General features: G+C 42.0%; 1 protein-coding gene and 1 long non-coding RNA gene across 8 annotated transcripts in view; both read right to left on the bottom strand.

Annotated features, from left to right (window-relative positions):
• Window positions 1–6,692, bottom strand: part of LOC125636259 (uncharacterized) — a 66,318-nt gene extending 59,626 nt beyond the window's left edge. Inside the window, exons 1-2 of the long non-coding RNA XR_012668223.1 lie at window positions 6,577–6,692; window positions 5,137–5,184 (exon numbers count right to left, since the gene is read on the bottom strand). This is a non-coding gene — a long non-coding RNA (uncharacterized LOC125636259). The remainder of the gene's footprint in view (window positions 1–5,136; window positions 5,185–6,576) is intronic.
• Window positions 6,693–11,379: 4,687 nt separating this feature from the next.
• FAM53A (family with sequence similarity 53 member A) overlaps window positions 11,380–12,887 on the bottom strand; it is a 101,989-nt gene continuing 100,481 nt past the window's right edge. For all 7 annotated transcript variants that reach the window (XM_075128111.1, XM_048849129.2, XM_048849127.2 and 4 more), the window contains one exon: window positions 11,380–12,589. In XM_075128111.1, coding sequence (XP_074984212.1) covers window positions 12,251–12,589 — 339 coding nt within the window. In that variant the 3' untranslated portion in view covers window positions 11,380–12,250. The remainder of the gene's footprint in view (window positions 12,590–12,887) is intronic.

Below are 12,887 nucleotides of genomic sequence, written 5' to 3'. Positions count from 1 at the left end.
CAATGTTGATCAATGCAAAGTAACGCACACTGGAAAACATAATCCCAGCTATACATACAACATGATGGGGTCTAAATTAGCTGTTACCACTCATGAAAGATCTTGGAGTCACTGTGGATAGTTCTCTGAAAACTCAATGTGCAGTCGCAGTCACAAAAGCTAACAATGTTAGGAACCATTAGGAAAGGGACAGATAATAAGATAAAAAGCATCATAAAGCCACTTTATAATTCCATGGTACACCCACACCTAGTTCTGGTTGCCCCATCTCAAAAAAAGATATGTTGGAGTTGGGAAACAAACTGAGAATGGCAACCAAATGTCTAAGGGTATGGAACAGCTTCCATATGAGGAGAGATTAAAAAGACTGGGACAGTTCATCTTAGAAAAGAGAGGACTAAGGGGGGATATGATAGAGGTCTATAAAATCATGAGTGGTGTGGGAAAAAAGTGTTATTTACCCCTTCACATGACACAACCACCAGGGGTCACCCAATGAAATTAATAGGCAGCAGTTTTAAAACTAACATAAGGAAGTACTTCTTCATACAACGCATGGTCAACCTGTGGAACTCCTTGCCAGGACATGTTGTGAAGGCCAAGACTATAACAGGATTCAAAAAAGAACTAGATAAGTTCATGGAGGATAGGTCCATCAATGGCTATTAATCAGGATGGACAGGGACACAAGCCCATGCTCTGGGCGTCCCTAAACCTCTGACTGCCAGAAGCTAGGACTGGATGACAGGGAATGGATTACTTGATAATTGCCCTGTTCTGTTCATTCCCTCTGGAGCATCCGACCACTGTCAGAAGACAGGATACCAGGCTAGATGGACCATTGATCTGACCCTGTGTGGCCATTCTTTTGTTCTATTGATAGCACAGGGATAGGGGACACCAAACTGCAAAGTTCCCACATAGCTTTGCTCCAATCTACAACCCTGACCTCATTCCTTATTGCATCACCCTGTGCCCCTTTTGTTCCTCCAGCGATACCCACCTTGAAGCACCTGGCTTCTCCTATAACCCATCTCCCTGTGACTATATTTAGTGTCGCATGCAGCACCTAAAAGGCTGTGGACACCTATCAAATATTAAAAATGGGGAGCGTGGAGGAAGGAGATGAACAAATTTAATGGAAGGCAAGCAAAAGAGGCCTATAGCACATCCATGACCAACCATATTTATTTGAAATGGTTTTAGAAAGTGATCACTTAGGGGCCTCAGGATGTACTGAAAAACCTCTTCCATAGAAACTTAAACGTACGAAGTGCCCAGGCTCTGTATCGCTGGACAGGAGAGCAGGGTCCTCATTCTCGTATGGGGCATGATTGCAGAGCTTGCATTCTTAACACCAGGTAGTCAAGAAGGAAATGCCTTGCAAGTACATGCCTGAGCACTGACATCCTTCTCCAGAGAATTCTGGAGCCACACTCATGGGCTCTTAAAGGTGATTGGCAAAGAATTTTTTTCAACACTAGACTTGTACCTCCTTTAGTTTCTTTCTCATGTTTACAAAAGGCCTGGAAGGAAGGTGTGCATGTGTGTTAATACAGTTTCTTTCTGTCTTTTTCTGACAAAGGGGACTGACAAAGGGCGCTATTCGCAGACACAGCATACCCTCTTCCTGAGTTTGCCACCCAATTGTCTTGCCCAAACTAAAACAACATCTATACTTTTATATTTCAACCAGGCAGCACCCAAATCCAGAACATGAATCAAAAATCGGGGGACAGAGACACACACAGCATAGTAAAAGTAGCTTAAACTGGCAGAGGATGAAACAATGGTGCAATGTGAGTCCATTAATTGTGCACTCAACTTGCGTTCTGACCGTTTGTACCAACACCATGATTCTTTTGGTTGTGGATTATTTTTCTCGACACAGTGAAAGGATTTTCTGACAACAAACATTTTTGAGGCGCGTGGAGGTGATACAACATTTTTGCTTTGAACAGTTTACAAACTTTGTGTTTACAGCATTGGGTGGGCTGATGGTAAGTTAAGGCAAATGGCAAGCCCCATCCAGAGACATCTATCATACAGTTTGCAGCTCTACAAGTAGCACTGCTAATAAGGAGTCTGAAGTTACAAAGCACAGCTTAATATTTCAGTTGGTAGCCCAGCTGGCTTCCTGCCTCACCACTCATTTGCATAATTATCATTGGGGGAAAGAGAAGAGTGGGGAACTGAGCAGCCTCCTAATGGAACAGCTGGCCATTCTGAAAATGGATTATATAATTCTATTGTCCTGATGTCTGGCTTGCTTAGTTTGCATATTAAAGATTTCCCCACCCAGGCTTATAGTTTGCTATAGAGCAGCAGTGTCACTCGCATCTCTCACATTTAAGGCTGTCTTAAGCCATTCAGTTTGCTCTTGACACTCGCTATACAAACTCCTGGGTTGTGAAAAACAGCAACAAATCAATCAGGGCAGAGACCTTAACCTTATGGAGATTAAAAGGAATGTGTGAAAGTTCAACTTGACATTATCATTTGCAAATTAATTTAAGAACAGGCATCATGATGAATACTGAAACGTGTCACAATCTGGCATCATACAAAATCAGAGTGAAAAGACCCATTCCTTTCCCCTCTGGCTGTGTGTGTTGTTACAGCCTAGACTACAGGTTTTTATAGTTAATGTGTGAAATAAATACAAGCCTGGAGGAGTTCAAGGTCTAGATAACTGCAAACGATTTTGTGTATGTGTACAAATCAGATCATGCCCACAAATCTTTCCCCCATAAAGTTAAAATCACGTTCCTTCCCCCAAGAGTAACAATTCATTTTTTAAGAAAAGAGTTTTTTTTTTATTTTGCTGAGTATTAAGGATAGAACCTCATGATCACCCCAGTCAGAGCCAGATTTGCACAAGTGTGAACCTTATTGATAATTATTTTTCATGTGTGCAAGAACTTCAAGGTGTCACCTTATGTTTGCAGTAGCTCCCACAATGTACTAGGTGCTTTCCATTCTAACAAAAGAGAGCATACAGGGGATTTACTCCCATTAGAATTTCTCTCTCTCTCTCTGTTGCTTTCTTCATGGGCTGTCTGTATTCGCTTCTGCTTCCCCTCCTCGTTTGCCCTAAACAGACTGCAAATTCAATGACATTTGAACTCATGGATTTGTTATTAGACTTAGCATGTTTGTCAATTCCATTACCCATCATACTAGGCAATGAAGGTAGCGCTACCTATAGGTAAGGTTACCCACCACTTTCCATTATAAGATCTTCTTTTCAGTTGCTTATAACTTTGCCAGACAAATCATTCAGGCTGTAATTTTCTAATGCTGATTGTTTGCTTCTGGCTGATTCCCCCCTGCCTCCCACCCACCTGTTGTAAAGGAAATTTTTGGCTCAAACAATTCAATCATCTCTCAAAATGCGGTTCAGGAAAAAATACATTGTTTTATCCATGTTAAACAAAAAACCTCTTACAACCATTTTAGCTGAGAAGTTTTAGCATCTGCATGTTTTACAGCAGGTACTTGCCCTGGGGTCAGATATGTGCCTTTTGTTGTCCCTGTGAAATCACATCTAAATTTGCCTATTTTTTAAGACTCTGAAAAAAATCTCAGTTTACACTTGCTCAGCAGAGACTTTTGAGAGTTTGGCAAGCTAAATTCTCTGAAGACTCCATCTGCACTGGGCAGGCTCCAGGCCCCCGTCACAGCTTCAAGGTGCCAACCAGATTATAAATACACCATGCCCACAGAGCAACTAAGCATGTTCCCGAATGGGGCAGGATTTTCTCTTCAATTGCTGGATGCTCTTAGGGAGCATTGTGGCCTGGAAGAGGAGGGAGCAGCCTGCCTGGAATTTAGAGGAGTGAGGAACATGTGGGGGTGGGAGAGGCAGGGGAGATAGACAGAGGGGAGCAGAAAGTTGGGGTGGGGGAGAATGGGAATTAGCAGCCAGAGGGGATAGCAGCAAGGGAGGGTACAGAGGCAGAAGGGCCTGTAACCACTATCGGGCATGGCCTTACAGGACCTGTCGCTGAACCCATTATTCCTGAGTCTAAACATTCCATATTGTCTACCAAACAGTTGTGAATGCCACTGTCAAAGTCTCTTGTTCCCTTTCTTATAGAAGATAACAGCTTACAACTGCTACTAGTTACTTCATTAGTTGAAGTGATAGAGGACTGTACTGTGGATCTAAAGGCCCTGACCCTGCTGCTTCTGCTGAGTGTGTGTGTGTGTGGGGGGGGGGGGGTTTCAATTTGTTGCATATAACAAAAATTGAAAAAACAAAAATGCTTTTAATGTAGAAAATTACATTAAAAATTGCACTAAAAGAACATTAAGGTTGCAAAGTCATGTACTTAGAAGTTAAGAAATGCCAGATGTATGTGCAATCTAAATTGAGCCCCCTTGTGCATATGCATTGTGATATAGTAATTACAAGATCACATTTTAATCACATACTGTATTTTTCAATGAGACTCCCTGCCACACACGGTGCCTGGGATAGATCTGCTCTGGGGATGAATTAGGGCTGTGCAATTAATAAGGTTGTTGTCTGCAGTATCTCTGCCTCGTTTAGTGCAAAAGCTGGAAGGTGGATGGTGAATGAAGCAGGGACCTGGGGAACTGCAGAAAGAGAAAGGATGCTTGTCATTAAGGCTGCTGAATGACATCCTGGAAAACTGGATTCTACCCCTGCCTCTGCCACAGAGTTCCTTTGTCATACTGGGCATGTCATTTACACCATCTCCACAGGTAATCAGTGTATGCCTTATCTTCTGATTTGCAGAAGTACTGAGCACTTGCAACTGTGGTCATTGGGAGCTGTGATCTGAACATATAAAGTGCTGTAAAATGTTAAGTACTCTGAAAAAAATCAAGCCCCAGGCTTCTTAAATTGGGCACCTAAAATAGCAGATGCTGTGGACAATTTTGTCTCGATTCCCTATGGGTAAAATGGTAATAATACCCCCTCTTGTCTCAAGGGTGCTGTGAAGATGAATTCATTTATGCTTGTAAAGAACTAAGATACTATGATGGGGCACTATAGATTAATTTCCTCATGGGCTTTTCTATCTGCATTCATTTGAATCGTCTGCTGTAAGTAATGTATGGGGCCCCATGCTGAAAGAAGATAAAAAAGAAATATTGCATAGTTACCCATTCAGTGAGCACGCTCCATCCTTTGCACTGAATGAGGCAGGGGTCCTGGGGAAAAAATAGTATAAGATTATGTAACTAAAGACTGTGTCAAAATGAATTTGCCCAACGGGAACAACTCTTGCATGGTTAATCTTAAATCTGGCATTTCTTAACTTTTGAATGCTTCACTTTGCAACTTTACAGTTCCTTTAACATAATTTGAGAGGTTATATATACTGCTACAAACATGTACACATACATGTCACACCACATTCGTATTTGTATGGATTATCCTTGTTAAATGAAATATTCTAAAAAAAATATAATAAAAGAATCACTCGTTTGGGAAATGTTAAACTTGACTGTAAGTGTATATAGGTCTATGCCAACTGTTTAAAGTAGCTTGACAGAATTTTTTTTTTTAAATAATTTCAATCGATACTATCCATGTTTATTTTGATCAATTTAAATTTTCACAAGTGCACAAAATTATGGGCTTTAAGCAGGTTTTGTTAGATTATTTTACCCATTTGAATTTCGCAGTTGTGTGAATTATGAGCAGGAAGGTCGTAATATTTATTTAACAGCAGCAGACATTGAGACTCAGAAAGTTAAAGCTTTGTAAGCGTTAAAACACAAATGATCAAAATCCCATCGTCAATTGAAATGCACTTTTTCATCAATGTGCGTTTATGGGGAAATCGAAGTTTACCAATGTTTTCTGAAAAAAAATTAATTTTTCCAAGCCTATTTATAACCCGTAAACACTACATTATGTTTTACCATTTCCTACACAATTTTAGCACTTTCAGAGAGACCACACTAACCAGATGAACCTAGCTAGTAAAGACAGTAAGAGATGCACTTAGGGGCTAAAATGACTTGTGTCAAAACCCACTTGAAAAATGTGTCACAACAGGCTATTGGACTATCGTATAAATGCTCCTTTGACAGTTCATTTTCAGTTTGCACTGTTGCAGCATTGTTGGTCCCAGGATATTAGGGAGAGGTGGTGGATGAGATAATATCTTTTATTGGACCAACTTCTGTTGGTGAAAGAGAAACTTTCAAGCTACAAAGTTCTTCTTCAGGTCATTTTCAGTGCATTTTTGGTCCATCAGCTACACACCTGCTATTCAACTAAAATATGTTGAAAGCTCAATGATGCTACCAAGCAGACGACCTACAGGCAGATTTTCAACTGGTGTAAGTTGTCATAGGTCCATTCAATGGAGCTGTGACAATTTACACCAGCTGAGGATCTGACCCTGGAAAATAGAGAGGCCTTTGGGTTCTCACTCTTCAGTCAGTGCAGCTTTGGTACATCACAGTGGTAACTTAAGGGTCTGATGGGGGTTGAGTGACTGTCGCATGGGGCAGTTTAGGAAGTTATAATCACCAGAGGATGAAAAGGCTTTCGACTAGCAAAGTGCAGTTCTCTCCTGGGTCTCCTCTTACCTTACTGGGTGCTCCTTCAAGGTCTCATTCAGGAGCTGCTCCTCTTCTGCATTTTCCTGCTTCTCTTTTTCTTTCTCTCACTCACGCTCATACACTCCCTCTCCCTCCTGTGGCAATCTTAGCTGCCATGAGTAGAGAAACCAAAAAAAATCACGTGAAGAGATTGTAAGGCTGGGATTGTTTACCTTAGAAAGGAGACTAACATTGGTATATAAAATACAAATGGTCTAAAGAAGGTAGATCAAAAGCCTCTGTTCCCTGGGTCTCAAAACACAAGAGCAAGGAGACATTCGAGGGAACTAAAAAATGGACAACTCAAAACTCAAGGAAGCACTTGTTCACACAAAGCGTACCTCACTGACACATGATGTTGCCGAGGCCAAGAACTCAGCAAGATTCAAAAAGGGATCAGGTAGAGACCCATTTCCTGGCTATGCTCTTAGAGAACACAGTCGCTGTCGGTATCTGGCTTTGATATCTAATAGCATAGATAGCAAATGTTTGCTGCTGTTAACCAAAGAGTTCGTATTCAGAGCCAGACATGTGTATCCACCGACCGTTTAACTGCAGTACTGCCAACCCCAAAGGTTCAAAAATCGTGTCAGACCCTTAAAAATCATGACATTGGCTCCCAAATCTTGAGGTTTTTCCTGATTAAATATATATATAGTGTTTGTCTGGATTTTTGAACTTCCCCTGCCACACCACACCTCAGCGTCAGAGACAATTAGTGCTGCTGAATCCCTCAAATTTATTAAGGTGATTTTGGCCACCACTGCAGGAGCTCTCACCCCCACATCTGCCCATCTCCTTGCTCAGCAATTAATTCTGCATGCCTCTGCCCCCCCACCATCTGCCACCTCCCAATCCCCCATCAGTTCTGTCTCCCCAGCTCCCACTGGACCAGGTCCAAAGGCATAAGGAATATAGAAGTCCAAACTATCCTCCACTCTAGACTGCAAAGGGGGAGACTGTACAATCTCTAGATTGGAAAGGCTATCATCCCAAAGTGCACTCCTGGGAACCTGCTACCCATGCCCCTGACTTGGTTTCATTAAGACAAAGCAGGCCTGGTGCCAAACCAGAGGAAAGGTGCCCCTGACGGGGGTGTAATTTAAGAAGCTGCAGGACTAGAACCCAGGTCTGTGCAGCTTGGGGCAGTGAATGCTCCCAACATTGCCAGTGGAAGGCCACATTTAGCCACATCGAAGGAGCCCTGTGGAGATTGGGTGTTATTTCCCGCAATGCCTAAAGTGGCCAGAGTGACAGCACCCCACAGCCTCGGATGGGCCCACTGCTTACTATTTAACCCTGGAAGATGCTGCAGAAAATCATCTGGGCAACCACATAAGACTTCTGGCTTGCTGTGGCTCCAGACCTCACCTTGTTTTGCTCTGATCCCAGACTGACTTCAACCCTGACTCCCAACTCCAGCCTGGTGACTACTGAAATTCGTTCTCTGACCCTGACCTTGGGCTACTGATTTTGGCTCCTGCAACTACCCAGATTCCTGCTCACCAGCCACCGCCTAGGGGCTGCCCCTTATCTCTGCGACACCAGCCCAGCAGTAACCGCGCTGTCTTGACTAAACCTACTTTTATAAGTGCTCACAAGTTCAATGTGGTTTACAGTGGTGGTGGTTTAAGATAAAAATGGGGTACACTGTACCTCTGGGGGGCAAAGGATTGGGAATTAGCCCAACTCGGGGGCTGGCTATCAAAGAGGAATGATTCAAAAGGACTCAGGGATTGGGGGGCATTAATTGTTAACCTACAAAGCAACGTAAGGGCTGGTATGTCCCAGAGGAGAGCACTTTGTGGTTGAAAGGCTGGTGGTGTTAGAGAGCAGACACCCAGCCAGGTACAGGCAAGACTCCCACACCTTGGAGACAGGAGGCAACTCACAGGCCTGGGTGCCCTGGTGCCTGGGTTTCCACTACCACCTCTCTAGCGGTTACTACCCAGAAGTCTGGACCCTCCTTTTACTCTGCCCTCAAGTTGCAGTCAACATGATTCCCTAAACCCAAGGCTGCCCTTCTCAATGGTTTCCCAGAGCCATTTCTGTGGTGGCTATTGCTCTTGAGGCTCTCTTCTCTGGCTCCCCAGAGTACTTCTCTAACTTAGCTCCTGGCCTCCTCTGGCCCTTTCCTAGCTTCTTCCATCCAGGGTTCTTTCACTGGTTCTCTGGCAGAAAGGAACCACAGCCAATCTTTCATCTTATTCTGTTCCTACCAGCTCTTCCCCCTATAGAAGACAGGTGACTTCATATCTCCCCCAAAAGACCTGGGTCTCAGCCTGGGACCAAGCACATCTGAGAGCTGAAATCTGAACCCTCTAAAGGGCAGCTCAACCTGTGACAGACTGCAGGTAGTTGGCATACAATGCTGTAGGACTTCCTTTTTGAAAACTCCCGACTACACTTGTCCACTGTGGGTTATTAGGGACGTGGAAAACTTGCATGTAATACATAAATGTGGCAAGTTCATTGTCTAATAAACTCTTTTGGGGCAGGCCCTATAATTTTGTGCATTATACAATGGCAGAATCACTGTCTGAAGCAACCATAAAATTGCAGTAATTCCTTTAATTCCTAGCTCTCACATGGGATTATATTAGTATGTAGACCTAAAGTATACATGTTCCTCTTTCAACAGATTTCATTTCCCCAGGATTTTGCAATTTTTCTAGCACAGCTGTTCAACTCATTTTCTTGGTCACTCTCTAATAAAAACCCAAGCTGAAAAGTAGGTGGCTACTACGTTTATTTTTCCATGAAATTTGTTCTTTATCCAAGAGTGGCCCTAACTTCTTCCGTATTCTCCTAAATAAAGACTGTTTCGCACTTCGACAGCACTTCCTGCCCCCAGAGCTCTGCATGTTGCCTAGTCCCAGCACACCTGTGAGAGGGGAATTAAGGCTTGCTTGGGGGAAACTAAGGCACAGAGCACTGACTTGCTCAGACCACGGATTTGAGATTAGAAATCTGGAGTTCCTGGTGTACGGTCCTCTGCTTGGAGGTCTTTCAAACTTCGTTTCTCTAATAAATGTAAGGTGTTTTTTTCTTTTTACATATATAATTTGTTCGCAAACGTAAAAAATTTTCCCTGCTGAGCCTCTCCCCTGAACTCCCTCTGTACCCATGCCTCAAAAGACACTTCTTTTATTTTCACTTTTTAGGCTCTCCTCTTATGGGTTAAAGAGCCCCTGCTGTCACCACACCAATCTCCTTAAAACTATAAAACTTCAGGGAATGAGAAGTGTGTGTTAAAATGGAAACATTAGATTTTAACTATTTCCCCATGTTTATCCACCCCCCCCCCCCCCCGACATTCTTGTCAACTGCTGGAAATGGCCCACCTTGATTATCACTACGAAAGGTCCCCCCCACCCCACCCCCCGCTCTCCTGCTGGTAATAGCTTACCTTAAGTGATCACTCTGGTTACAGTGTGTATGGTTACACCTATTGTTTCATGTTCTCGGAGTATATAAATCTCCCCACTGTATTTTCCATTGAATGCATCCGATGAAGTGAGCTGTAGCTCACGAAAGCTTATGCTCAAATAAATTGGTTAGTCTCTAAGGTGCCACAAGTACTCCTTTTCTTTTTATTAGATTTTAAGTGATTCCAGCCATCCTACTGCCCGTGGCTATCACTCTGCTTCATTAAGTTCATTCAAATTTACTTGCCTTTATTGCTCCATTTAAAAAAAATGGAGAACATGGTTGTACTGCAACCACTAGTACCTGATTTACAACCAAGGCACTTCTGGGACCCTAACTGTGGCTTACTATTCCACTGGCGCATCCTCTACATTTCCAGGGAGATTGGATTCAATGTCTTTGCAGTTTCCACGGTATGCATCCGATGAAGTGAGCTGTAGCTCACGAAAGCTCATGCTCACATAAATTGGTTAGTCTCTAAGGTGCCACAAGTCCTCCTTTTCTTTTTACTTAAGGCACTGTATCCTGGCACTTCAAAAGGAACAATTCCTTTGGAGTAGCCGTGGTTCTTTGAAATGGTGTGTGTGTGTGGATTCCTCCATCGTGTGCAGCACGCTTCATAGGCGCAAGATTTCACTGTCTTTGTACAACGATGTGCAAAAACAGGTCTTTCCTGTATACATTACAGCTTTCTAAACCTGTATTTGTTTTAATTTTTTTTTTTTTTTTTTTACACTCCCACATTTGCTAGAGCAGCAAGGTTGTCATTTGGCATGCATTGTGTATACAAAGTGACTTTCACTTCTTGATTACCCAGGCTTCTTTCATTTTGTATAGACACCCTAGACATCTCAGTGGGTTAGCTGTTTGGAACCCAATCCTGTGGAGTGCTGTGGCATTCAATGACACATGTACTCATTTTCCCGTATACCACTAAGGCGGTTTAAAACAAGCTCTAACAGAAGGGACTGAAATCTTCATTGAAACGCATTGGCACTGCTGCAGAAACCGCAGTGGATTCAGCTTTATTTAATCAGTCCTACACCATCCAGTCCCTGAACTATTCCACAACTAATTTCTACCTTCCCCAACTCCATCAAATTTAAGTGTCCACAAACTAATCCTCCTTGTTTGTGGAAAATTCCTTCACTTTAACCACATTATTAATTGTGCTGTTGTAATGGTCAGTATTACATTTTAAAGAGTGGTGAAAAGACACTTCATTACCCTATGAAACCCCGCAAAAATATTCTGGATAGATAAGAATCTAAAACTACTTCCCCCATGTTAAAGAGATGCCATGCTACAGTATCTGCCAAAGACTTCATAGATCAACCAATAAAATTCATAAACACATGCAAATGCAAAGCAAAATGTCATTTTATTTAATTCAAGGACTAGTTTCCTTCTAGTATTGCTGAAGGGATCACCTCCTGGGGAATTGATCATTACAAAGTCCCTGTTTAAAAGTTCAAGTGCTCTTGTACATTCTTCTGAACCACAGAAAACATAATAATGACCAAGAAGGTGGGCAGCTACTTGCACTTTTAACCCACCTAAATTAGCATTGCTTCTGGCTGGAAAACAATTCAAGTAGTAAAATCATGGAAAAATGTTAACCTTTAAGGTCACTACTACATTTTGATCAAAAAGTCTTGAATGTATGAAAAACCATTTGTACATGTTATGAAGTTTTATAACCACTCACTGTATAAGGAGACAGTTAAGTATTTTGGACCAGTTGTCAACCAGATACTTAAGTGTTCAGATCTCCAGATATCCAATCGTTTATTACCAGTTTAATTATGCAACTCACTTTTCACATTAAGCTCTTTAACAAACGGAACATATACCCACACCAGAATCACTGTAGACAGATTTAGTTTTATAGAATGCCCTTCTGAAAATTCATTTCAAAATAGAGATGCTTTCTCCCAAACTGTAAAAGCCATAAAAATGCAAAATATCTGTTAGGAAATTTGTAATCATAGTTACTCCTTAATGTTCAAAATAACATTTAACCTCCAGCTGTCTTTTGCTGTTTATATACTGATCAATAGACTATAAACAGATAACAATGGTTCTTTTTTTTCCCCCACCTGAAACATTTCTTCTAACACAGGTCCAAGATAGGCAATACAGAGATTCAGGGACATGGATTATGCATTGCAAAGGTAATCCACTAATCATTTTAATTTAGAACAACTTTGATTCTAGTACACAACTTTGAGCCTCAGTTGTTTTCAATCTGCTCTAGATCCAAGTCCCCGCAGTCTAGCGGAAAGATGCCCTCTTCAGTGCTTTCACAATCACTTGTGTCCTCATCACTTTCACATACTGCAGCTGCCTTCTTATAATCCCTTACATTGAAGCCAACTTGGCATGGCCCATGATGCCTTACTTCATCCAGTTGCTCTTTCACTGGACTGGAACCAGGGGTGGTGATGTTCATAAAGTCATGTGAATCACATGGGGATGACACAATTGTCTTCATTTGTGTGTCGTCGTCATCGTCATCATCATCATCTTCTTCATAATCAAGGGAGCAAAGACTCTTTGAATTTTTTAAAGTCTGTAATTAAAAAAATATATATTAACCAAAAGCAATAGAAAAGACATGCATCCTGCCCACCCCTTCAAATGTTTAGGGAAAGTGGTTAAGGAGAGAATTTACAGCAACTCTGCAAATGGGATCCATTTGGGAAATAAAGAAGTTATTTATTGTTCAGTAACTGCAGTTCTCAGATGTTTTGTTCACATGGATCTCACTTACGACTAGCTAGCAATTTCCAGCTTAACATGAGAGTCTGACGTCCTAGCTACAGCTAGCCAAATAAGGATTTCTGAACCACTGTTCTCAATTTGGCATC

This window comes from Caretta caretta, chromosome 4 (assembly GCF_965140235.1).
Source record: "Caretta caretta isolate rCarCar2 chromosome 4, rCarCar1.hap1, whole genome shotgun sequence".
Taxonomy (NCBI): domain Eukaryota; kingdom Metazoa; phylum Chordata; order Testudines; family Cheloniidae; genus Caretta; species Caretta caretta.
Note: the sequence above shows the minus strand (reverse complement) of the source record. Positions and strands in the feature narration are given on the sequence as shown.